Source organism: Aedes albopictus, chromosome 3 (genome assembly GCF_035046485.1).
Source record: "Aedes albopictus strain Foshan chromosome 3, AalbF5, whole genome shotgun sequence".
In the NCBI taxonomy this organism is placed as follows: Eukaryota; Metazoa; Arthropoda; class Insecta; order Diptera; family Culicidae; genus Aedes; species Aedes albopictus.
The window spans coordinates 22,399,061-22,424,607 of record NC_085138.1 but is presented as its reverse complement, the minus strand read 5'-3'; the positions used below and the strand labels follow the sequence as shown (position 1 = coordinate 22,424,607).

At 38.9% G+C, this 25,547-nt stretch overlaps 3 protein-coding genes and 4 non-coding genes across 7 annotated transcripts; 2 read left to right on the top strand and 5 right to left on the bottom strand.

Moving 5' to 3' along the window:
• Positions 1 to 875: 875 nt before the first annotated feature.
• On the bottom strand, positions 876 to 2,410 carry LOC109427285 (S-phase kinase-associated protein 1-like). The gene has a single exon (XM_062860596.1). It carries the CDS (start codon positions 2,203 to 2,205, stop codon positions 1,699 to 1,701), a length of 507 nt encoding a protein of 168 aa, XP_062716580.1. The 5' UTR covers positions 2,206 to 2,410; the 3' UTR covers positions 876 to 1,698.
• An 8,837-nt stretch (positions 2,411 to 11,247) lies between these two features.
• Positions 11,248 to 11,754, bottom strand: LOC109418178 (S-phase kinase-associated protein 1-like). Its single transcript, XM_062857185.1, has one exon. The coding sequence runs from the start codon at positions 11,752 to 11,754 to the stop codon at positions 11,248 to 11,250; it is 507 nt and encodes a 168-aa protein (XP_062713169.1).
• Positions 11,755 to 13,009: 1,255 nt separating this feature from the next.
• Positions 13,010 to 13,763, bottom strand: LOC115260174 (S-phase kinase-associated protein 1-like). Its single transcript, XM_062859264.1, has one exon. It carries the CDS (start codon positions 13,557 to 13,559, stop codon positions 13,053 to 13,055), a length of 507 nt encoding a protein of 168 aa, XP_062715248.1. The 5' UTR covers positions 13,560 to 13,763; the 3' UTR covers positions 13,010 to 13,052.
• A 5,607-nt stretch (positions 13,764 to 19,370) lies between these two features.
• Positions 19,371 to 19,584, bottom strand: LOC115254368 (small nucleolar RNA U3). The gene has a single exon (XR_003891817.2). It is a non-coding gene; the product is annotated as a small nucleolar RNA U3 (small nucleolar RNA).
• A 647-nt stretch (positions 19,585 to 20,231) lies between these two features.
• Positions 20,232 to 20,426, top strand: LOC134284334 (U2 spliceosomal RNA). Its single transcript, XR_009995766.1, has one exon. It is a non-coding gene; the product is annotated as a U2 spliceosomal RNA (small nuclear RNA).
• A 2,569-nt stretch (positions 20,427 to 22,995) lies between these two features.
• On the bottom strand, positions 22,996 to 23,190 carry LOC115254415 (U2 spliceosomal RNA). Its single transcript, XR_003891846.2, has one exon. It is a non-coding gene; the product is annotated as a U2 spliceosomal RNA (small nuclear RNA).
• Positions 23,191 to 24,265: 1,075 nt separating this feature from the next.
• Positions 24,266 to 24,479, top strand: LOC115254372 (small nucleolar RNA U3). The gene has a single exon (XR_003891819.2). It is a non-coding gene; the product is annotated as a small nucleolar RNA U3 (small nucleolar RNA).
• The last annotated feature ends 1,068 nt before the right edge of the window (positions 24,480 to 25,547 follow it).

The window sequence follows — 25,547 nt, the reverse complement described above, 5'->3', positions numbered from 1 at the left end:
AGGAAGTCGCATAAACCTTGCACTAGGGAAGGTTTCTGGATCGACCGGGAATCTAACCCGAAACCCTCAGCATGGACTCACTGTAATAACAAATTTCTTATTTTCCTATATCAAACAACTCATAGAAAGTACTATGTAACATTTTCCTAACACTTACTGTACTGTATATTTACTTGTTATGTATGTAGATTATGAACAATAATATTTTGATAATAACGTAATTTTGATGGATTTACGTACTGGCGTTGTTGGTCAGCAACAGGTTATTGACTGCATAAGGATGTGTAACTCGATTTAAAAGCGTAAACCGAGGTGTAACTAATATTTTACGTGAAGGCACAGAGAACAGACGTCCAAGCTCATGCAGTGCGGTTGTGTAAAGCATTGCAACGGTTGTTTTGAAATAACTGGGAATGTGGTCATTACGCGGTGCTGTCACATTTCGAAAAGAGGTATAAATTTACCGTTGTTTTACCTTTTGGCGCTAGTGTTGCCAAGTGTGCACCCCAATATAGTTCCACCGAGAGAATGTGTAAGATTTACTTGGAAAACATTAATTGTATTGTTGTTCAACTCATTTCTAATTGAAAGCGATGAAACAAATTATCAATGGGTCGTCCAAATTTAGTTGTTGAACTAGTGAAATAATCATAAACATCTTGTTATTTGACCAAATACAGCACAGTTTCTGAGTAGGAAAATTTAAAGGTGAGCTAGTGAAATATTTCTTTCGTAAGCGCCATCATGATGTCGAAACGCGTTTTTAGGTGGGAAAGTCACCGTCGATGCCGCTACTGAGCTTGTTGTTTTCTTTACACAAGATTTTCAAGAAATTTTGTTCGAGCATGTTCGTCTGTTCTCTGTGGTGAAGGTGCATGTTTTCACCTGAATTTCTCGATTACATCTACAAAGGAGATACGCATTTATTTGACCTTTTCAGCGATATCAGATGGCAATGGTAGTGCCGTGATCTAGGGGCCGCAATGATAGCAATATGTGAATTCCCTGGTGAATTCTCAATACTCATCAGTTTTTAATCCTACAAGCTCTAGCTGCAGCTCAAGCAAAAACACTTTTATATTTACCTGACGAACGTCCTGGTGACCACGATTTTGCACTTCCCAGTAAACATTAACAACACTAAACACTATTTCACACAACTACGGATGAAGAATCCCAACCTCGTTGCCAATTTGTGATATTTCAATAACCAAAAAAAAGTAACACATTCTGTACATTTTGCTATTACTTTTTATTATGAGCATCATCAATATGACATAGACAAATAGACGACTAATGCGTCACAGATAATAGACATACAACTGACAAATATAACACGAATCTCATTACCACAAAAACAAACAGCGCTTCAATCCTTTGTTTTTCGTAGGATGAAAATAGAAGCCACATGCTTAATAAGGAAGTCAATACCCTAATTGGCAAAATGTTGTTAGTAAAAACTCCAGAAGAAATTATAAGAAGCATTTCTTCTAAATGTAAAAAAATGGAACAGGTCATTGTGGTCTGTAAAAAAATGGAACAGTTGTGACAGAATTCCTAGATATAATTTTTGGCGAAATGCGGAATGGAATTTGTTGCTCCATTACTTTAACAAAAAATGTAAAGGGACACCAAGATAAACAGATTCAAAACTGTCAATGTTGAATATGTGGACAAAATTAACATTTACTTTATTTACTAATCCGAATCACTTTCATATTCCTGGTACCATTCATGTTGCCTGCGAATTTGGTCCTGCTGTTTCGTAGTTAAATCATTCGTGATGTTGAACATTCCCCTCACCTGATCCTGGGTCTTTCCCTTCATCATGTTGGCAACAGTTTTACACGTCAACACCACCAGTCCTCTGATATTCAAATAGTGTACGGCCTGCATCAGCTTGAACAATGTTTGCTGATCGACTTCCATGAACTTCCTGTCCCAGTAGCAGATGTTGTCGGTGCGTCTGTCGTTCGGTTCCCCGTCACAATCTTCCTCCGTTGGATCATCCTTGTGATAGTTGGCCCATTGCAGGATTTTCCGTAGAATGCTGGAGTCCACATTGGACAGGGGTATCACTTCACCACCGCCATCCTCTAGGCCCCGATTTTCCATCATTGTTTTGATGGTGAGCGAACACTTGGCGATCCCAACCTCGACGTCGAAAATTTCGCCATCCGATGATTGAAGCTGAATGCACGGCATTTTTGTCCGAAAAGTTGTAGGCAAGGTTTAACGTGATTTTGATTCCGTTGAACACTATGGAGTATGGAACGTAACAATGATGAAATGTTGACATGTGCCGAATACATGGAATTTTTGACACGCGAAAATCGATTTTCTCCCAAACCGTGCCTTGGGACGTGCGCTGGATAGAGGGCCAGATCCGCTGCCATGCGCACTACGTCCGACGTTAGGTTTCAGCACAGAGAACAGACGTCCAAGCTCATGCAGTGCGGTTGTGTAAAGCATTGCAACGGTTGTTTTGAAATAACTGGGAATGTGGCCATTACGCGGTGCTGTCACATTTCGAAAAGAGGTATAAATTTACCGTTGTTTTACCTTTTGGCGCTAGTGTTGCCAAGTGTGCACCCCAATATAGTTCCACCGAGAGAATGTGTAAGATTTACTTGGAAAACATTAATTGTATTGTTGTTCAACTCATTTCTAATTGAAAGCGATGAAACAAATTATCAATGGGTCGTCCAAATTTAGTTGTTGAACTAGTGAAATAATCATAAACATCTTGTTATTTGACCAAATACAGCACAGTTTCTGAGTAGGAAAATTTAAAGGTGAGCTAGTGAAATATTTCTTTCGTAAGCGCCATCATGATGTCGAAACGCGTTTTTAGGTGGGAAAGTCACCGTCGATGCCGCTACTGAGCTTGTTGTTTTCTTTACACAAGATTTTCAAGAAATTTTGTTCGAGCATGTTCGTCTGTTCTCTGTGGTTTCAGGTAGGGATTGGGAGAAAACTCGATTGTCGCGTGTGGGGAAACTTCGGGTTTGGCATCGTACACAAATTACATAACGCTATAGCCCAGAGAACAGACGTCTATCTTCACTTTCTGCCTTGTGTAAAACTTTGTAACGGTCATTTCAAAGTATGTGGTTATGCTCCCGTTGCGCGGCGCTAACATCCCACCACTTGCATTGTTGTGTTGTCATATTTGTTTCCAGTGCTCGCCGTGTTTGGCTGTTTGGCGCTCGTGTCGCTTTGTGGGCTAGTGTATTTTAACGATGAACACTGCCATCGTGGGGTCAAATCGACTTTATATGTGGGGCAGTCTCCGTTGGTGGCGTTGAGGTACACTTAAATCCTTTACACACGATTTCGACGTATTTTTGTTCGAGCTTAAACGTCTGTTCTCTGTGGCTATAGGGAGAGAGGGGGAGTCTAGCTTAGCGTTACGAGTCATACAAAATATTTTTGGTTTTCATACAAAAAGCGTTACATGGGGGAGGGGGAGTCTGAAATCGCTGATTTTAGCGTTACGTAATGTGTGTACCATGCCTTCAACCGCGACGACAATATCTAGATTGAGTTTAAATAAGGGCGAAAGTAACACGAGAGAGTTCTCTTCATCGACTCTCTCTTCTTCAAATTAAAGTGACAAGATGCAAGTATGGTTGCACTTTTTGGTCATAAATCGCGAAGAGAGAGTCGATGAAGAGAACTCTCTCATGTTACTTTCGCCCATATTAAAACTCAATCTAGATATTTATCGGTATTAAGTATATTTATACGTACGGGTACATACAGATGTTAGCGTGGTTTAAAAAATGTGTTTGCTCCACACCGCTTATTTGATTCGTAACCAGATTGTATGCCTTCTCCCAAAAATTGAGCTGATTTGGTTGAAAATTAAGAGTGCAAAAGCCCTTTAAAGTTTGTATGGGAATTACTATGGGAAAACGTTGATTTTCATACAATTGACCGCAGCATTTACTCAAGAGCTCAAGAGTTTTAATTGACCTTTGATACTCCTAGGCTACTTAATCAGCTACAACTTTCCCGAAGACCATATTCAAATCGGACGCCCCATTAATTAGTTATCGATTACACTAAGGTCTTTTTTTACACGGGGGATACGTCCCGTGTAAAAAAAACCGTGTAGAAAAAACCGTGTTAATTCGCGAAACCGTGTAAAAAACCGTGGTAATTCGCGAAACCGTGTAGAAAAAAACCGTGTTAATTTGAGAAACCGTGTAAAAAAATACCGTGCTAATTCGCGAATCCGTGTAAAAACTGAGGGGGAAATCTGAAAATATTTGAAATGTCCTCACTTCCAGACATTCGAGGTTTGTTTTAGAGAGTTGATAAGGAAAGCGGGGGGGGGGGGGGGGGGGGTGGTAGTAGTAAGGGTTGAATCAAGGGGACAAGGGATGTGTTATGGGGAGCAGAGTGCATATTATTACCAAGGAAGATCGCAACGGATATTTTGGGGTGTTACAGGTCCACGGAGCAAGGTGGTGTAGAGAAAGGTGTTCCAGGACACCCAGGAACTTTCGCGAGTAAAGGCTTTAATATCTACGAGCGCAATCGATTGGTTGTTGTTACATCACTGATACTGTTCAACATCCTACAGGTCTACGGAGCATTGTTCTGTAAATAAATAATTTTCAAACATGACCTCCAATTTTGATCTCCGAGAACTTCCGCGAGTAAAGGCCAGAAGATCTACAAACATAGCCAATGGTTTCTTGCTACATTACCGATGCGTTGTAACATTCCAGAGGTCCATTGAACATTGTACTGAAGAGTATTAATTTCTAAAGATATGCTAGGTCTTCCATGAACTTCCGCTAGTTAAGGCCTGAAAATCTACAAGCGTACTCAATGAATTGTTGTTACGTTTCTAATGCGTTGTAACATACAGGTCAATGAACAATTTTTCTTTAAGGAACTAATTTTCATAGATGTTCTAGGTCCTATGAGTAAAGACCTGAAGATCTACAAGCGTTATCAATAGTTTGTCGTCACATTACTGATACAGTGTAGTGTCCTACAGGTCTAGGGAGCATAGTTCTGCAGAAAAATAGTTTCCAAAGGTGATCTAGGACTTCCAAGAACTTCCATGAGTCAAGGCCTTAAGATCTACAAGCGTAATCAATGGAATGTTGTTACATTTATAATACGTTGTCACATGCTACAGGTTCATGAATTTTTTTCTGTAAGAAACTAATTTCGGCAGATACTCTAGGTCCTCCAAGAATTTCCATGTTTAAAGACCTGAATATCTACAAGCGTTATCGATGGTTTATTGTCACATTACTGATACAGTGTAGCGTCCGATGGGTCCAGGGAGCCTAGTTCTGTAGAGACATAATTTCCAAAGATGATCTAGGACCTCCAAGAACTTCCGCAAGTAAAGGCCTTAAGATCTACAAACGTTATCAATGGTGTGTTGCCACATTACTGATATAGTGTAGCGTCCTACAGGTCCAGGGAGCAAAGTTCTATAGAGAAATAATTTCCAAAGATGATCTAGGAGCTCCAAGAACTTCTGCGAGTAAAGGCCTTAAGATCTACAAGCGTAATCAGTGGATGGTTGTTACATTTCTAAAACGTTGTTACATGCTACAGGTCCATGAACCATTTTTCTGTAAAGAACTAATTTCCACAGATGTTCTAGGTCTTCCAAGAACTTCCATGAGTAAAGACCTCAATATCTACAAGCGTTATCAATGGTTTATTGTCTCATTACTGATACAGTGTAGCATCTTACAGGTCCAGGGAGTAGTTCTTTGGAGAAATAATTTCCAAAAGTGATCTAGGACCTCCAAGAACTTCCGCGAATAGTGGCCTTAAGATCTACAAACGTTTTTTTTTTCTATTTCGTTTATTTAAAGGCTCACTTGTTTAATGAAAAACTCTATCGAGCCGAGAATCAAAATTAACTATTTGTTATTCTAAATACAATCAAAAAACGCTAATAGTATGTCTTGCGCGCACATTTCTTCTTGGGGGCTGAACCGGAACCAGAACTTGACCGGGATGCCGCATATTGGGCACGTCGCTGAAATGCCCGCGGGTTCGCAATTGCCTCCTGGATTGCCTTGGCAAATTTTCCTAGCTCTTCCATACCTTTCTTCCGTCGAACCTCCTTGTCTAATTCGGTTGTGGTTTCACTAACGGCTCCTTCCATCAGTTCCTCTTCTCCTGAATCAATAGTCTTCTCAGCTACTGTCGCTTCCTCTTCTTAGATATCTTCTTCTTCCACAATTTCAATAATATCGTCCACAGCTGCTTCTGTTCTATCTACAAACGCTATCAATGGTGTGTTGCAACATTACTGATATAGTGTAGCGTCCTACAGGTCCAGGGAGCATAGTTCTGTAGAGAAATAATTTCCAAAGATAATCTAGGGCTTCCAAGAACTTCCATGAGTAAAGACCTGAATATCTACACGCGTTATCAATGGTTTGTTGTCACATTACTAATACAGTGTAGCGCCATACAGGCCCAGGAAGCATATTTCTGTAGAGAAATAATTTCCAAGGATGATCTAGGACCTTCAAGAACTTCCGCAAGTAAAGGCCTTAAGATTTATACGTGCAATCAATGGAAGTTCCCAAGGACTTCCGCGAGTATAGACCTGAAGATCTACAAGCGTTATCAATGGTTTGTTGTCACATTACTGATATAGTATAGCGTGCTAAAGGTCCAGGGAGCATAGTTCTGTTGAGAAATAATTGCCAAACATCTTCTAGGTACTCCAAGAACTTCCATGAGTAAAACCACAATGGATTGTTGTTACACTACTTATACGGTGCAAGATCATACAAGACCATGGAACATTGAGCTGAAGAGAACAAATCTCCAAAGATAATTTAAGTCCTCCAAGAACTTCCGCGAGTAGAGGCCTTAAGATCTTCAAGGGCAATATATGGATTTTCATTATATTATTGATGCTGTGCAACATCCTACAAATCCATGGAGAATTGTTGTGTAACGAACTAATTTCCAAAGATTTTCTATGTTTCCCAAGAACTTCCGTGAAATAACGTTCAGAATCTCTAAGCTCTCTTCTTCTTCTTCTTTTCTTTGGCGTAACGTCCTCACTGGAACAAAGCCTGCTTCTCAGCTTAGTGTTCAATGAGCACTTCCACAGTTTTTAACTGAGAGCTTCCTCTGCCAATGCCCATTTTGCATGTGTATATCGTGTGGCAGGCACGAAGATACTCTATGCCGAAGGAAGTCAAGGAAATTTCCTTTACGAAAAGATCCTGGACCGACCGGGAATCGGACCCGTCACCCTCAGCATGGTCATGCTGAATACCCGTGCGTTTACCGCCTCGGCTATATGGGCCCCTAATAGGATCTCTAAGCGTAATCGATGAATTGTTGTTTCATTACTGATGCGGTGCAACATCCTTGAGGTTTACCGGTTGTCAACTGCGACTGCGATAGCTATGAACTTTGGTCAACTTCGTACTTATTTTTGAGTTCTCGCATTGGTAAAGAATTCAAAAGACAGATGATTGGGTAATTTCTGTTTGGGTTTGGTCACTACAAAACATAAATGTTGCTGACTGATAAGTTAGTTTTATCGATTATACATACTCAATAAGTACCTCATTATACTCCAAAAGTGAGATGCTTTGGAAACAAAACTCGAATGCCATTCGTCTGAATTCCAAATACCTGAATAATAAACGCTCGAATTTCTTTCGCCCGAAAAAAAATCACTTGCCCGAAAATAACGTTTCCCGCAAAAGAAATCTCCAAATGAATTGTTACAATACTTCATCTGGAATTGCGGTCCAATTGTTTACCATAATGCAAATGTTTGAAATTTTAATCCCAATGCCTGCATATCGTGTAGTGATAATCCGTGATTGAAAAATAACTAAGGCTAAGGTCACCAAGCCTGTAGTCGCATCGTGCTAAGGAGCGTGGGTTCGATTCCCGCCGCAGCTGGCAGGAAAATTTTTTGGCTGTGCCACTGGGCGTTGCATGCTAGTCCGTTGTCTAGTGTCGTGCTTCCTTCAAAGAGCAAATACTTCACTGGAAGCATTAAACGTGTCCGTGTCTTTTCAACTGTCTTCTATGGACCTGGAGGACGTTGCACCGCATCAGTAATGCATCAAAAGTCCATTGATTATGCTTATTGATCTTAAGACCTTTACTCGCGAAAAATCTTGGATTACCTAGAAAATCTTTGAAAATAACTTCGTGGATGCCCTAGAATAACCTTGAAAACAACATCTCTTCAGAGCTATGCTCCATGGGCCTGTAGAATGTTACACCGTATCAGTAATGTGACTACAATCCATCGATACGCTTGTAGATCATAAGGCCTCTATTCGCAAAAGTTTTTGGATGCCCTATTATATCCTTGAACACAACATCTCTTCAGAACTATGCTCCATGGACATGGCGAACCAGCCAAGGGCTGAAAGTCTCTTTCATAAAGACAAATCAATCAATCAATCCATGGACATGTTGGATGTTACACCGTATCAGTAATGTAACAACAATCCATCGATTACGCTGTAGATCTTAATGCCACTACTCGCGGAAGTTCTTGGATGTGCTAGGGCATCATCGAAAATTACTTCTCTTTAGAACTATGCCCCATGGACCTGTAGGATATTACACCGTATCAATAATGTGACTACAATCCATCGATTACGCTAGTAGATCTTAAGGCCTTTATTCGCGGAAGTTATTGGATGCCCTAGAATATCCTTGAAAACAACATATCTTCAGAACTATGCTCTATGGACATTTAGGATGTTACACCGTATCAGTAATGTAACAACAATCCATCGATTACGCTGTAGATCTTAAGGCCACTACTCGCGGAAGTTCTTGGATACCCTAGAATATCCTTGAAAATTACTTCTCTTCAGAACTATGCTCCATGGACCTGTAGGATGTTATACCGCATCAATAATAATGCAACAATTAATTGATTACGGTCGTAGATTTTCATGCCTGAATTCTCGGAAGTTCTTGGAGGTCGTAGAATATCTTTGAAAACTACGTCTCTACAGAACTATGCTCTAAGGACCTGTAGGATGTTGCACCGTATCAGTAATGTGACTACAATCCATCCATTACGCTTGTAGATCTTAAGGCCTTTATTTGCGTAAGTTATTGGATGCCCTAGAATATCCTTCAAAACAACATCTCTTCAGAACTATGCTCCATGGACATGTAGTATGTTACACCGTATCAATAATGTAACAACAATCCATCGATAACGCTGTAGATCTTAAGGCCACTACTCGCGGAAGCTCTTGGATGCCCTAGAATATCCTTGAAAATTACTTCTCTTCAGAACTATGCTCCATGGACCTGTAAAATGTTATACCGCATCAATAATATAGCAACAATTAATTGATTACGCTCGTAGATTTTCAGGCCTGTACTCTCGGAAGTTATTGGAGATCTTAGAATATCTTTGAAAACTAGAGTAAGGTGGGGCAAAAGTTCGACCTTAGTTGAAAATTCAACTTTTTTCAAGAAATCGAAGCGGATAAAAATAAATGAATACCGTGTGGTGATTCTACCATCCTTAAGCTTAAAATTTGCTGAACAAAGTTACGCAAAATGTCTTTCCAATTTTGAGTTACAACACTTTTTGTATGTGTGTGTCTAATTCGAACTCTTGCCCCACCACTGGGGCAAAAGTTCGTATCTAGTGTTGATGGAATTTCGTTCACCGTAGCACACTATTTCGACGCGTTGGTAATCTGAATACCTAATACCAATTAATATTTGATGTTGAACCGAAATACACTTTAAAGTTCGATCTGGGTTTTACCCAAATTAGGGTTAAATTTACTACACCAAAAATTAGTAGTTTTCCGCCAAATTCAGATGAAACAACATTTTATTTGAACTTTGATCGAATTTTCTCACTAATTCCATTATTTTTAGAAATAATATGTACATTTTGCAGAATTTTAGGTTTTTACCTAAAGTTGCTACATGACTCGAACTCTTGCCCCACAATTCGAACTTTTGCCCCACTATGGGTAAAATATGATTTCCAAATTATTTTTGCAAAAAGTTATACATGCTAAAGCATCTTCAAAATATATCTAGTTACGCCCCAAAATAAAATATCGAATTCCATTTCATTACAATTCCATTCCATGCGTTGGAAGGACCATCGCATATTACAATTTTTTGATCAAAAACCAACATTTTGTCATAACTTTTCGGAATATTGATCAATTTTCATAATTTTTGGAGTGAAAGATTCTTTTTCAAAAAGGCTTCGAACAACCTTGACACCCGAAAGAAATAATTTGTATTGAGCTCAAAAACTTCAAAAGAAACTCTTGCCCCACTCGAACTTTTGCCCCACTTTACTCTACGTCTCTACAGAACTATGCTCTAAAGACCTGTAGGATGTTGCACCGTATCAGTAATGTGATAACAATCCATCGATTACGCTTGTAGATCTTAAGACCTTTATTCGCGGAAGTTCTAGGATGCCCTAGAATATCCTTGAAAATTACTTCTCTTCAGAGCTATGCTCCATGGACCTGTAAGACGCTGAACCATACTCCAGAAATCATCTTTAGGAAAACCGCCATTTAACCCCTCCTTGCCAGAGTGTAGAATTAGCAACTAGTTAAAATACACAAAAATAAAAACCCAAAAAAAACCCTCCTTGCCTCCCATATATTAAACCCCCCCCCCCTCCCCCCCTTCAACAAAAAGAAAACCCCCCCCCCCCCCCCCCCACACATCCCTTTCCTGCAGACCTCTTACATCATCATCCACCTCCACCTCAGACCTTAGTGTATTATCCAACTGGAGAAACTTCAACAATGATCATTCAGCTCCCCAGCAGGCAACATTGCTGCACATGGCGCCAAATATAGCACACAGAAATCATGGCTACTATGTTTCAAGGCACATTGCAGTGATGCCCATCGAATAGTGGAACCATCATGATCAAAGATTTTCATTCTGGATAAAAATCAATAACTAATTAATGAGGCGTCCGATTTGAATGTGGTCTGCGACACTAATAGAATAGCCTAGGAGTTCATGTAGCTTCAACAGTTTTGTGGCCTTCTACAAACTTGTTCAGGACGTCAAAATACCATTTCTTCTGAAGATGTGAAATCATTATATCTTAATGCAAAAAAATTTATAGGCAAATTCATGCAATTTGTTGCTTAAAAAAAGCAATTTTATAAGGACACCAATAAAAACAGATTCAAAACTGTCAAGGTTGAATATGTGGACAAAATTAACATTTATTTTAATTATATACTAATCCGAATCACTTTTATATTCCTGGTACCATTCATGCTGCCTGCGAAATTGATCCTGCTGTTCCTTAGTTAGATCATTCGTGATGTTGAACATTCCCCTCACCTGATCCTGTGTCTTTCCCTTCATCATGTTGGCAACAGTTTTACACGTCAACACCACCAGTCCTCTGATATTCAAATAGTGTACGGCCTGCATCAGCTTGAACAACGTTTGCTGGTCGACTTCCATGAACTTCCTGTCCCAGTGGCAGATGTTGTCGGTGCGCCTGTCGTTCAGTTCCCCATCACAATCTTCCTCCGTTGGATTGTCCTTGTGATAGTTGACCCATAGTAGGATTTTCCGCAGGATGTTGGAGTCCACGTTGGATAGTGGTATCACTTCCCAAAGGTTGCCCTCTAGGCTCAGATTGTCCATAATCGTTTTGATGGTGGACGAGCACTTTGCGATCACAGCATCGACGTCGATAATTTCTCCATCTGATGTTTCCACCTTAATGTACGGCATTTTTGTCGAAGCAAAAAGCTAGGGCAAAGATTCAACTTGAGTGTAATTCAATGTGTAAACACAATACGTATGAAACTTAAATCGAAACGTTGAAGTGCTGCCTGTTGTCTTCGGTATTTTTGTTTTACAAAAGTGTAGGTATGACACAATAATTTCGTTACGTAGGTATACGCTATTGTTCTCATCTTCAAACTGTACCTAATAAAAAATAAAACATAGGGGAGTTCGGAGTATAATGAGCATCCGGAGCGAGTTGGACATCCTTGTTCAAACGAAAACAAAAGGATTTTCAGTAAAAATGAAATTCAGAATTTAAGGAACAAAACTCTTCAATAATTCATTTTCTCATAGAGTAATGCTTATCACTTCAGAATATGGGGTGACTTTGGGTTTTATTATCGGTACCCTACGGTACATGGTACACGACTACATCTGGCTCTAGAAACAAAAAGAATAATGATTTTGTTTGTTTTGATCAAGTTATTAGCGAAAGAGAGAGTGGACGAAGAGAAATCGATCAAGTTAGTTAAGGGGCCATTAGACTGTTTGTCATAATGACAAATATTTGCCATGGTAGTCCGACATTCATCCGAAGTTGCCATGATTTACGTTGTGTTGGTCATTTGTTGGGCTTGTTTGGCCAAATATTTGTCATGTCTAATGGGACCTTTAGGCCCTCAAGAAAAATCATTGTCGAATGCGCCCAGTGAATCAAAATTCAGCCATCGCGCAACAATAACGACAATGTAGCAACCTGAATTTATTGCGACATTCTACTCAATGCAACAATGTCCCAACTTGAACACAATAGGGCAAAGATCGTGAACTACGAGTTTATAGAGATTCTTAAGGCTTGCATTGTGATTTTTGAGCGGTAACTTCGAATCGGTAAACACTGCAACGCTGCTGAAGATGTATTATCAAAAAAGTTTGATTTTGGGTTGGTAACAATTGATTATTTACGAGTTGAAAAGTACGCAATGGACTTATCCACCGATGAACCAAATTCATCGCGGTCCGGGAATTTTGACACTAGAGCGGGGCCGTTCCAATCAGAATTGGACGATTCTGATTGGAACAGACCCCGCTCTAGTGTCAAAATTCTCGGACCGCGATGAATTTGGTTCATCGGTGGATAAGTCCATACGCATGATTCTACACCAAAAATGATCATCAGCTTACCGAGTTCAAAAATGCTGTTAACTAGTGAAATGGATGTAAAACCGGTACGGGGGAAGCGTTGAATCATCAATTAAGAAATAAAAAGCTATCTAGGTATTTAAGCTGAACATTTTTATTTAATCCGCAACAATTTCAACTTCCTCACACCACTCGTTCTCCTGGCGAATTTGTTGCTCCTCTTCCGGAGTTAGATCATTCTGGATATTGAACATTTTCCTCATCTGCTCCTCTGTCTTTCCCTTCATCATGTTGGCAACAGTTTTACACGTCAACGCCATCAGTCCTCGGATGTCCAAATAGTTTGCAGCCTTGATCAGCCCATAGAGCGTTTGTTGGTCGACTTTCATGAACTCCTGGTCCCATTCGCAGATGTTATCGGTGCGCCTGTCGACGGGTTTCCCATCTTCGGGATTGGCCTCCGGGTCGTCCTTATGATAGTTGGCCCATTGTAGGATTTTCCGAAGAATGTTGGAGTCCACGTTGGTCAGGGGTACCACTTCTTCACAGTTGTCCTCCAGGCCCAGATCGACCATCATCGTTTTGATAGTGAACGAACACTTGGCGATCTCAACCTCGACGTCGAAAATTTCCCCATCTGATGATTGAAGCTGAATGCGCGGCATTTTTATCCAAATTGTTAAAGGCAAGATTTAACTTGAATTTGATCTAGTGAAACACTCTAGGTGGATAACGCAATAATGATGAAATGTCGAAGTGCCACTTTTTATATGTCGGAATTAGGTATATATTTTTTTTTCAAACTTACGGGTACAAAATAACAGTGCCGTTACCTACACAAAGCATACCTATGGTCCACTTTTGTACATAGAAATACACTGAGGCAAAAACACTTAGGAAGAGCATAAGATCCCCTTAAGATTTGGTGACACTACGATTATTATTGAAAGCCATAAATTTCACTTATGATTAAGAGAGGAAAATTTTTATGTCCAGTCACTTACCAAAATCATAAGTTTTGCTTAGGAATATCATTGGATTAAAACTATAACTATCGTATGTTTGCTCTTATTGAAATCAACTATTGAAACTTATAGAAATCAATATTAGTAATTATGAATGTCATGTCACAAGCAAAATGTTATTCGTATTTATTATGTTTTGAATTTTGTGATGAAATAATTCTGCTCCAACTCATGTCATGCATCTTGAATTACTGCGTAAGTAAAATGATAGATTTCTTTTCATCGATCATTGATAAGTACTTTCATTAAAGAATGCAAGTTTGCATGCGGTTTGTTTTTCTACACAATGCAGTCAAACTTGCTTTTTGTCACTTTTGCGAAAACGCTGGGATCAATTAAGAGGAATCGATCATTTTACTTACGTATAATTCCAATGTTGTTGTTGATTTGAGAGAGTTTATGGGCACTTAAAGAAAATCAATTTGATTTTGAGTGTCCGATAGCTCCGAAAACTGATCTGTGAGTAATGCTTGTTTGTCTAAGACGAAGCTAGCTGAAATCCATACCCTCATTGTAAAGATTTTCATAGATTTCAATTATGGCTTTTTCACAACCATGCTCCAATCGTAAGTTGTTGATATGGAACACGTTTATGACAACTATGAAATCAATAAGCGAGTAATGAAACAGAAAAATAGTCCTTTCATAAGTTGCGACTTATTAAATTCCTAAGTATTTTTGCCTCAGTGTATACCTCTTCAATATAGGGGGTAGCCAGAATATTGGGCAAATCACCACGGTTGATATTGTATTTATTGTCGATTTCCCCCTTAAGGGGAATTATCGAATTATCGAACGCGACGATATGAATCCGTCGCGGGTGAAACCATCGCCAGAGTCGTCGCCAGCCAATCAACTAGCGGGAGTTTGACGTTTCTCCGATCTCACTAACACAAACAGCAGCAGAGGCCGACTGAAAGTTGGCAGCACGCAGCCAACTTTCAGTGGGCATCTCAGAATCGGAGACGAGACTCGTGAAGACGGTCTTCTTTTTCTCCAGTTTGTTATTTTCTTCTTCTTCCTGTCTGTGTTGACATTATGTTTAGGGCTGGTGGTTCAAACACGTACGTGACCGTATCATCTCACATGCAGTGTGATTGAACCCCATTCACGCACAAAATCATGTTGAGGCGAAATTTCGCATCGCCAAGCAATGTAATCATTGGAATATTTTGCTTTCAATTTATTTTTGACAGCACAGGAGAAGAAAATGCTGCTCGGAGTGAATTTTGGCTTCAGAATTTATCTCGGATAGCAATACTTTCCTCGTTTTAGGTAACGTAATCAAACGGGCTACAACTGACAGCTCAGTTGAGCTACACTTGACGTTGCTTTTTTCCTCTTCGCGAGTCTCAGCTCAGAATCATCGAGAAGAATTGACCAATCCAAATTCCTGTGTGGTAGTGGTTTGTGTTCAGATTTCCCGTGTTAATCTATCTGTAAGAACTTTGTAAACATCTTTTGTTCTCACGTATATGGATAGGCTTGCAGTAGGTTTCGTGAGACTTTTTTTGGACAACTCAATTAGCCATCACCTTAACTGGTGCTTGTGTTAGTGAAATCGGAGAAACGTCAGACTCCCGCTTGCTCATTGGTAGACGGCTGGACTATGGTTTCACACGCGGTGAATTCATATCATCGTGTTTGACAAGGTACAAAATCGACAATAATTGGCTACTCAACGTATACGTCCGTCATAAGTATAGACTCACAAAAAGTATTGCAACATTATTGCATCACATTGACTCACCAAGATATCTCCAAAACCTTACAAAGGACTTACAAAGATGCTTCAGCAAAGTTTTTCAGAAACCCAAAAGCCATAACTTTTCTGAAGGCGACATTTTTGTATGTACTGGTTTCAGACATATCGATGTGAGTTAGGGTGATGCAATATTGTTGCAATACTTTTTTGTGAATCTATACTGACACAGTGGTTAATCAACTTCACCCCTGATTCGAAGTTTTCAAAATTGTACTTTTGAACATTTTTCTTACAAAAACGTTGCAATTTCTTGTCGAAACTTCGTCATCGGTGTTTGATAAATTTTCCTTCGGTACATGTTTTAAAAACATTCATATCCGTTTTGGGACGGAGCACAAAAAAGTTAAATCTCCATACAAATCGCTCAACTTTGGCTTTCCAGAACTCTTAGATTTCCCATCAAAACAATTATTTTTCCTTCTTTGAAAGAACTACACTTTTTCTTTCGATTTCTAGCTTTGACTTAGGGTGGCTAGACGTACCGATTTCTCGGTAGTCCTACCGATTTTCCACATGCTTACAGGTGGCGCCTGTGAACCGGTAGCCCTGAAACTACCGATTTTTCAAATTTCCTACCGAACACTACCGATTTTCCATCCGGATAACCAACAATGTTGAAATATCTTGAAATAAAATTTTAAAGTTTGGAATTAAAGTTGGCATGAATTTTTGAAATCAGATCCAATAATTTTAGAGTTTTGTCCGGAGATTACTTCAGGGATTGCTCCAAGCATTTTTTCAAGATTCCCGGATTTTTCTACTTGTATTCCTCCGGGAATTTCAGGGATTCCTCCAGGTGTTCCACCTGAGATTGCTTAAGGAATATCTGTTTGTATTTTTCTTCTAGGATTCCGCCAGAAATTCCAATTCATAAACTTCTCTACGCCACAGTGTACAGTCCGTTGCAAAACTAGACAAACCAAATAAGTCATTTGCCAACAACAACTCGACATGATAGTTACAGTTAGACGAAACATAAGACCAAAAACGAAAAAAATATTACCCCTGAGTGTGTGAACAGTGTAAAAAATCCCTGAATGCATCTCAGGAGCAGAAAATGCTTTAGGAATCTCAGCAGATATTGCTAGATAAATCCCATGAAAAAGTCTCGGAGGAATCCCTAGAAATTCCTGGAAGAATCCTTGAAGAAATCACGGGAGGAAGAATTACAGCCGAAATTTTAGAAAAGGATTTTCAGGCGGTATCTTAGAAGGAAAATCTCTACAGAAATTCATAGAGCAATCATGGCAGAAATATTTGGAGGAATTCTGGAATTCTTGGAGAAATATAAGGAGAAATTGTTGGGGACATTCTTGGAAAAAAATGCTTCGAGCAATCCTTGGTGGAATCACTGGATACACTTCTAAAAGAATCCCTGGTGAAATCTTTAAACGAATATCTGTAAGAATCTCTGTAAAAATCCTAAATGAACTCGTTAAAGAATTCCTGAAGAAATCACAGGAGGAATAGCTGGAGGAATCCCAAAAGGAATCCCAGAAGGGATTTCTAGATGAATTTCTGGAGTAACTGCGACAGTTAATGCTTAAAATATCCCAGTAGGTATTTATGCTGAAAACTTCACAAAAAATCTTGGAGTTAACTTGGCAAAAATGCCCGAAGGAATCTCAAAAGGCATTCTTCGAGAAATACCAAATATAACTCCATGAGAAAATCCTTGGTGGCTGGATAAAATCTCTGGAGGAATCGTTGGACAAATTCCTGGAGGAATCCCAACAAGAGCTTCTCAAAGAATAGTTCCCAAAAAATCTCAGCATGAAATCCTGAAAGAATCCCAGCAGGAATACCTGGGAGAATTCCAGTAGAAAACTGGAGTCATCCATGGAACAATCTCTGGAAAGAAGACTATGTTAATTCAATATTTCCCATGATTTTGAATTCACTATTTGGAGTGTATGCTCTATGGTTATCTATGTTCCCAAAAATTCATCAGGTTGATTCTGTTTCAACTCGATATGTCTGGCTTTCAAGTTATTTTTCAAGCCTATCGATAACTACCGATTTTTATTCATTAAGTCTACCGATGTCAAAGAAAATCATCTGGCCACCCTATGACTACCTAGATCCACAGACAAACAGACGTAACACCTTGAACGATTTTCATGGAAATCCATCGCCCAGTTCACACTACCATCACCTGGTGGAAAAGTTGCACAAATCACTGTGTTGTGCAATATCGTCAACAGAAGGCGCTAGTGTGAAACGTCAAACGTATAGAAAAACGATGTGCGCGCCTCTGGTTGTGAAAGCCACAACTATGAAAATTTAAAATGATCGTTAAAAGCGTGGTCGATGGAAATTTCGCAAGTGTTACGTCTGTTTGTCTGTGCTAGATCAATCGGAAATAAAAATATGCGACAGATAAAACTTCTTCATGTTTTACGGTTTTTTTTTCCACTTTTTGTTCACTTTGTTATGGTAAATTCCACAGGCAACGTAAACAATAGTTTGTTTATACACACAAGTATAAGTAATGGCTGAATTATGGAAACAGTTTACATCAACTAAAACAAAGTCTAAACAGATGAAAAAAATATGCAATCCTGTTGCCGCTCAACAGCACAATTGTGCAATCTTATGTATTCTGTCCGATTCAATACAATGATCAACTTACCCCTATTTTGCTTTTGGGTACTATCTGCAATAACTATGTCAATTGGCTTTTTAAGCGATGTTGAGATAATTCCATATTCTGAATCTGCACGCCAAACTGAGCCGAAATCCAAATTTTCATGAATTTTGGAGCCCGGGAACATATTTAAAAATCAATTTGAAGTTTGTATGAGAGCGATTTGTCGAATCACCCCTCGTCGGATTTTGTACTGGGCGGAGCTGTCAAGCAGTTGCCCAGCTGTCAAAAGGTGATTTGAATAAATCTTTTTGAAATTGATTTTAGGTATCAAAACAAAGATCTAACAATCTGAAAAAAAATCATAGAGGCTTAGAAAAAGTGCTCTTTTTTTTAAAAAAATATAGAATCATTGACTTTTCTAAATTAGTTGTTTCTTTTTTTTTTTGTTGGAAGTGAGCACGCATGAAAACAAAAAGAACGTAATAAATCGGTTGTTTTCAAATAGGATGAATTTGGGAGCGTAGGGTTAATTATGACACTCATACCCTACTGGACTAGATACGCATTCTCACCGTGTGCCCAAAGAAAAAAATAATGAAATTTAAAATTTACCTAGTTATAGTGGCAACGACAGGTATTTCAAATAGGTCCCGTCCTGTCCAATTTGATCCCTTGCCTATTGGTGATTTGTTGTTGCATGAAGAAGAAGAAGAAGAAGAACGATGGTGTTTTGAAAAATATCCTATCCCTACAACACAGGGAAAGATTTTAAAATGCCTCTATAAAATCTAAAACAAAATCTAATTAAAAACGGTTTGATGTACGGTGTTAGACTTTGGACGGACTACATATTGAACGTATAAATTTAAATTTAACATTTTTTTCTTGATAAGGTACTTAATTTGTAATCCGTCCAAAGTCTAACACCGTACATCAAACCGTTTTTAATTAGATTTTATAGAGGCATTTTAAAAACTTCCCCTGTGTTGTAAGGATAGGATTTTTTCAAAACACCATCGTTCTTCTTCTTCTTCATGCAACATCAAATCACCAATTGCCTGCTTTGCGCATTAATTAATATAAAAATTGATCAAAAACCACTCAGACCGCGACCAGTTCTATTGCAAGGAAGCCGATCATCAGAAGCGTGGTGCCCTTTCGAATGAATCGAATGGGCGGTACCCGCGCCAAGTTTCACGCTCCGAACTGGCCACCAGTGTCTCATCATCGTGGGTGGGAAATCTTTTTCTTTCGGAAAAAACTTGTGGTGAAAACTTGCCTACAGAAATGATCCTGTGAAGCACAGTCTTGCCGGTCCGTTGGTAGGGAAAATGAACCAACCGCGCTGATACATTCTACGCTAGCGATGCGGTAGGCAAGGGAGACCAAAGCACGCTTACGATTATCAAACCCAACTACGTTTAGTTATAAAATCAATCTCAATTTAGTACTAGGTACTGTACGAGAACAGTCATCGCTCATCCGTTTGGTTACTATGCGGCTGACAGAAGACGCACTTTCCATCCATCTTACTTCCCATCAAATCAGCTTAGTCGCTAGCCGGCAATTTTATTTTTGTTGTTGAAAAGCACGTGGTTGAGATTGTTTTGACGCGAGCCGCGCGCTAAGGCTTTTCATGTAGTAGTGCGATGAGCTCAACTCTCTAGTTTCTCTTTGCGCCCAACGTTTACAACGTGATAGGCAGAAACCATTCGTTTTACTGCATCTAATTTTAGTTGATTGGTTAGTAATGAATTTGTCATAAAGCTGAAGCAGTTTTGTGAGGGTAGTAAAAATGATCGGGAATGGTTCATTCCCGTTAGAATGCTTTTTTTTCCAATGGGAATTAAACAGAGCTCACCTTCATAGCAGACAGCAGAGAGACGTTAATGGCGGGAAATCGCTACAGCAGCAGGCATCGTCGGAAGCACGTCGTTGGTCAAGCCCCTCTGCAGTTATCGCTTCTCGGCCTAAAGGCTAAGATCAAAGTGTAGTATCTGTTCTTATCAGCTTAACATCTGATAGTTCTCCCATAGGGAGACACCAAATGTTAAACTGATTTTTGGAAAAGGGCGGAATGGTTAGGGGCTTGCTCCACTTCCGCCACGGGTTGGCCCGGTATTGCAGTACCGCCGGGATCGGCCCACGTAATCTAATAAATAAACTAGTTAAGGAAAGGAAATTACAGTAGCAGACACTTATTTCTGAATTGCCTGTTCAGTGCTTTCTTGAACAGATTTTATAACAGCAGTACGATCTCGGTAGTTTCGGTAATCGATTTTACTGAGGTTCAGTAAAACAACTGTCAAAATCGTATGGAAAAGGTAAACAATGCATTCTTTCTGAACGAGTACGGTGCTCAGCAGTTTTAATCTCGTCAAAAAAATACCGAACTCGGTAATCAAAATTAAGTGTGTAGACTGTTCTGGACTTCTTGTTTTCTTACCCCGCCTTAAATCTATGCTCCTGTGTAGAAAGATAGGATGCCAGCTTGAACCACTTGTTATGTTAGCTACGTAAACATTGCAGTTGTGGGATAGGGATACCATTTCCTTGGGGAATTGTTGAAAATAACAGGGTGGGACGGGACCATAGGTGCCACATATGTATACATCAGATTTTTCAATAAACATACAGATTTTTTTTTGTAGCAGCCCGGATAAAAAATTACCATTCATTACATGGTAAATACATATTATTAACATATGACTGGTTTTATTGTTCACAATAAAACACACAGTAGATACATTGTTACTTTTTACAATAGAAATCAAGCCCATATAATTCGTACAATAAGTGAACATTAGCTTTATAAGTGACTAATTGATTCGATTGGTTTTCAATAGTTCTCTAATAATTTAAAGTTACTGTCAATAGAAATTAATTTAAGTTGTTTTCATACAGTTGGAAAAGTGCCTGCAAAGTTCTCATGGACTTTTTATTGAAAAAGAATTTATTTCTCAATTACACTTAAAAACAACTTGTAACAAATAAATAACAATAAATATTATTGTTGCTTGGATCATGTTATTCTACTCTGTATAATCAAATACAAAATCACTTGTAAGATGTTTCGGTTATCGAATTTTATTCGCCAAAACTGCAACGACTGACAGACGTCAAACCGTGTTAGCAGAGGAATCTCTCAATCAATAACTGAAGAAGTACTTATAGAAAACTTGCTGAAAAGCAGGTTTTATCCAAGTGAGGACGTTATGACACGAAATAGATGAACAATTTTTCTATTGTTTCCAAATAAATTAAAGGAATATAGTAAATAGTAAACTACCATTGATAACAATACAAATTCAATTAGTTTAATGGGGTCAATTGAACCGATGTTAAAATAAACATGCGATAATATTTGTTGCTATCACAGATAACAGACGTTTATGCTTATATTGGCAATGTGTGTAAAAATGCTCAACAGCCATTTTGTATGTAACGAGCATCTGAAACTCATGTGGCAATCATTTAGAGATGGCGCAGTGATCGATAGTTAGTGATCGCTTTCAAGATTGCATGCACTACGCAATTTTACATTCAAGATTGTATTCGATCTTGAATGAAAGTGGAACTTTGAACTATTCTTGCATACAAGTTAGATGTAATGTCGCAATCAGTTGAGTAGATGGCGGTAGTGAGCCAACGTATATCGTTTTGAACATTTACACATGATTCTGCGAAAAATTTGTACTAGCATAAACATCTGTTATCTGTGTTGCTATGTAAACAGATTTCGCCTTTGAAAAACCATAGAATTCATATTTCTCGTTAACATTTTTCTCCAGCATTTACAGGTACTTATGACCACATGAATTGTGAACGATTTATAGTATGGATCATATGACCTGAGGTTGTGATCTGAGAGAGAGGAGACAGCTCACTGACAGCCACGATGTTTACATGTCTTCTTCTTACTTCTTTTTACAACTTTGTGCGCCGCACAATGGTTTGAAAATATATTATTGGTCAAAAATGATTTGCATATTGAGTTCGCTGCGACAGAGCATGGAAAATAAATGGATTCGTTGCGCTGGTCGTGGAAAACTGAACATTAATATTTTATCTTTTTTAAGTATCTCATCGCGTTCCAAAAATTGTGTCAATTAGTTCAGAATTGGATGAGTTATAGCAGAAAAGTGCCCAAAATTGGACCCCTGCCGAGATGGTTCCACTTCCCTATTTGAAAAGATTGATGATAGATCTTATCATCAGCTGCCAAGCAATACATTTTTAATCATTTTTTTTTTTATCAACTCCATTGACTCTATCGGACAGAATGCATAAGATTGCATATGAGGGGGTTAGAAGCAAAGAGGTGTAAGTGACAAAAATCCACTTTCGAGTAAATGAGGTTCAAAGTTTTGGACCAATTTTTCATCCCATACAAAATGTATGGAGTTTCAAAATCAACCCAATTTTCTCAGATTTATCGTAATTTTTCTAATCATCGTAGAAACAATCTTAAAAAAGTACCTGAAAGTTTGATATCTGAAAATTTGTATGATATGCTCAGCTCAAAATCTAGAAAATGATCACTTACACCCCTTTGCTTCTGGGCCCCTCATATCCCTTTCGTGACGAACCTGCACAATTGCGCTGTTGAGCGGAAACAGGTTTGCATATTTTTTTCATCTGTTTAGAAAGCACTGAACAGGCAATTCAGAAATAAGTGTCTGCTACTGTAATTTCCTTTCCTTAACTAGTTTATTTATTAGATTACGTGGGCCGATCCCGGCGGTACTGCAATACCGGGCCAACCCGTGGCGGAAGTGGAGCAAGCCCCTAACCATTCCGCCCTTTTCCAAAAATCAGTTTAACATTTGGTGTCTCCCTATGGGAGAACTATCAGATGTTAAGCTGATAAGAACAGATACTACACTTTGATCTTAGCCTTTAGGCCGAGAAGCGATAACTGCAGAGGGGCTTGACCAACGACGTGCTTCCGACGATGCCTGCTGCTGTAGCGATTTCCCGCCATTAACGTCTCTCTGCTGTCTGCTATGAAGGTGAGCTCTGTTTAATTCCCATTGGAAAAAAAGCATTCTAACGGGAATGAACCATTCCCGATCATTTTTACTACCCTCACAAAACTGCTTCAGCTTTATGACAAATTCATTACTAACCAATCAACTAAAATTAGATGCAGTAAAACGAATGGTTTCTGCCTATCACGTTGTAAACGTTGGGCGCAAAGAGAAACTAGAGAGTTGAGCTCATCGCACTACTACATGAAAAGCCTTAGCGCGCGGCTCGCGTCAAAACAATCTCAACCACGTGCTTTTCAACAACAAAAATAAAATTGCCGGCTAGCGACTAAGCTGATTTGATGGGAAGTAATACCCCGGACAGACATGTGATACGAGCGTGATTCCTGTACAACGGTACGCAGTGTCAAGAAAATTCTAACAAGACTGACTTGAACGGAGAGAATTTTCAGTATGGCACTCATTTCAAGCGCAATTGTACAGTGATTCTTGTATCACATGTGTGTCATAAGTATAAGATGGATGGAAAGTGCGTCTTCTGTCAGCCGCATAGTAACCAAACGGATGAGCGATGACTGTTCTCGTACAGTACCTAGCAGTGTTGCCACATTTAAATCTGTATTTTGCCTTTCAAAAATCTTTTTAATCTGTATCACCATTTTTTGCCAAAATTCTGTATGAAATCTGTAATATTTCGCGGAAAATCTGTTTGAAAGTCTGTAAATTTTCGAAAAATCTGTATAATCTGTATGATTTCGCAAAATCTGTAAATATTGGTATACAGAATTCTGTATGAAAAGCTACGAGAAAATCTGCATGATTACAGAAAAATCTGTATATGTGGCATCCCTGGTACCTAGTACTAAATTGAGATTGATTTTATAACTAAACGTAGTTGGGTTTGATAATCGTAAGCGTGCTTTGGTCTCCCTTGCCTACCGCATCGCTAGCGTAGAATGTATCAGCGCGGTCGGTTCATTTTCCCTACCAACGGACCGGCAAGACTGTGCTTCACAGGATCATTTCTGTAGGCAAGTTTTCACCACAAGTTTTTTCCGAAAGGAAAAGATTTCCCACCCACGATGATGAGACACTGGTGACCAGTTCAGAGCGTGAAACTTGGCGCGGGTATCGCCCATTCGATTCATTCGAGAGGGCACCGCGCTTCTGATGATCGGCTTCCTTGCAATAGAACTGGTCGCGGTCTGAGTGGTTTTTGATCAATTTTAATATTAATTAATGCGCAAAGCAGGCAATTGGTGGTGATTTGATGTTGCATGAAGAAGAAGAAGAACGATGGTGTTTTGAAAAAATCCTATCCCTACAACACAGGGGAAGTTTTTAAAATGCCTCTATAAAATCTAATTAAAAACGGTTTGATGTACGGTGTTAGACTTTGGACGGACTACAAATTAAGTACCTTATCAAGAAAAAATGTTAAATTTAAATTTATACGTTCAATATGTAGTCCGTCCAAAGTCTAACACCGTACATCAAACCGTTTTTAATTAGATTTTGTTTTAGATTTCATAGAGGCATTTTAAAATCTTTCCCTGTGTTGTAGGGATTTTGAAGTACCCTCTTTTTTGACAGTTTCATATATGTGTCGAAAGAGGGTATTTTTTACTCCTTAAAGAGTAGAGCTGGGTTCGCAGTGCATCGTTCTTCTTCTTCTTCTTCATGCAACAACAAATCAGTAACAAATTTTGAAAACGATGTATAATCAATGGAGTAGCATTGATTATACGTCGTTTTCAAAATTTGGTGGTGAAATCACCAATAGGCAAGGGATCAAATTGGACAGGACGGGACCTATAAGGCAATCCATGACGACTTTTCGCGATGGGGGTGACAGCCAAAACTGTAAACACAGTGTGAGTACAACTTAACAAAGTTTCGTCAAGTGTCGTCGGTGCTTAACAAATTCCTTTGTGTTCAACTGTCACCCCGATCATCGATTGTCAAAAATACATGGTAAACAAAATAAATCAGCTGATCGCATCTGTCTCATGGATTGCCTTATTTGAAATACCTGTCGTTGCCACTATAACTAGGTAAATTTTATATTTCATTATTTTTTTTGGGCACACGGTGAGAATGCGTATCTAGTCCAGTAGGATATGAGTGCCATAATTAACCCTACGCTCCCAAATTCATCCTATTTGAAAACAACCGATTAATTACGTTCTTTTTGTTTTCATGCGTGCTCACTTCCAACAAAAAAAAAAAAAGAAACAACTAATTTAGAAAAATCAATGATTCTATATTTAAAAAAAAGAGCA

Bases quoted from the DNA above. Each gene is read 5' to 3' on its own strand.
- LOC109427285 (XM_062860596.1), bottom strand. From the start codon at position 2,205: ATGCCGTGCATTCAGCTTCAATCATCGGATGGCGAAATTTTCGACGTC.
- LOC109418178 (XM_062857185.1), bottom strand. From the start codon at position 11,754: ATGCCGTACATTAAGGTGGAAACATCAGATGGAGAAATTATCGACGTC.
- LOC115260174 (XM_062859264.1), bottom strand. From the start codon at position 13,559: ATGCCGCGCATTCAGCTTCAATCATCAGATGGGGAAATTTTCGACGTC.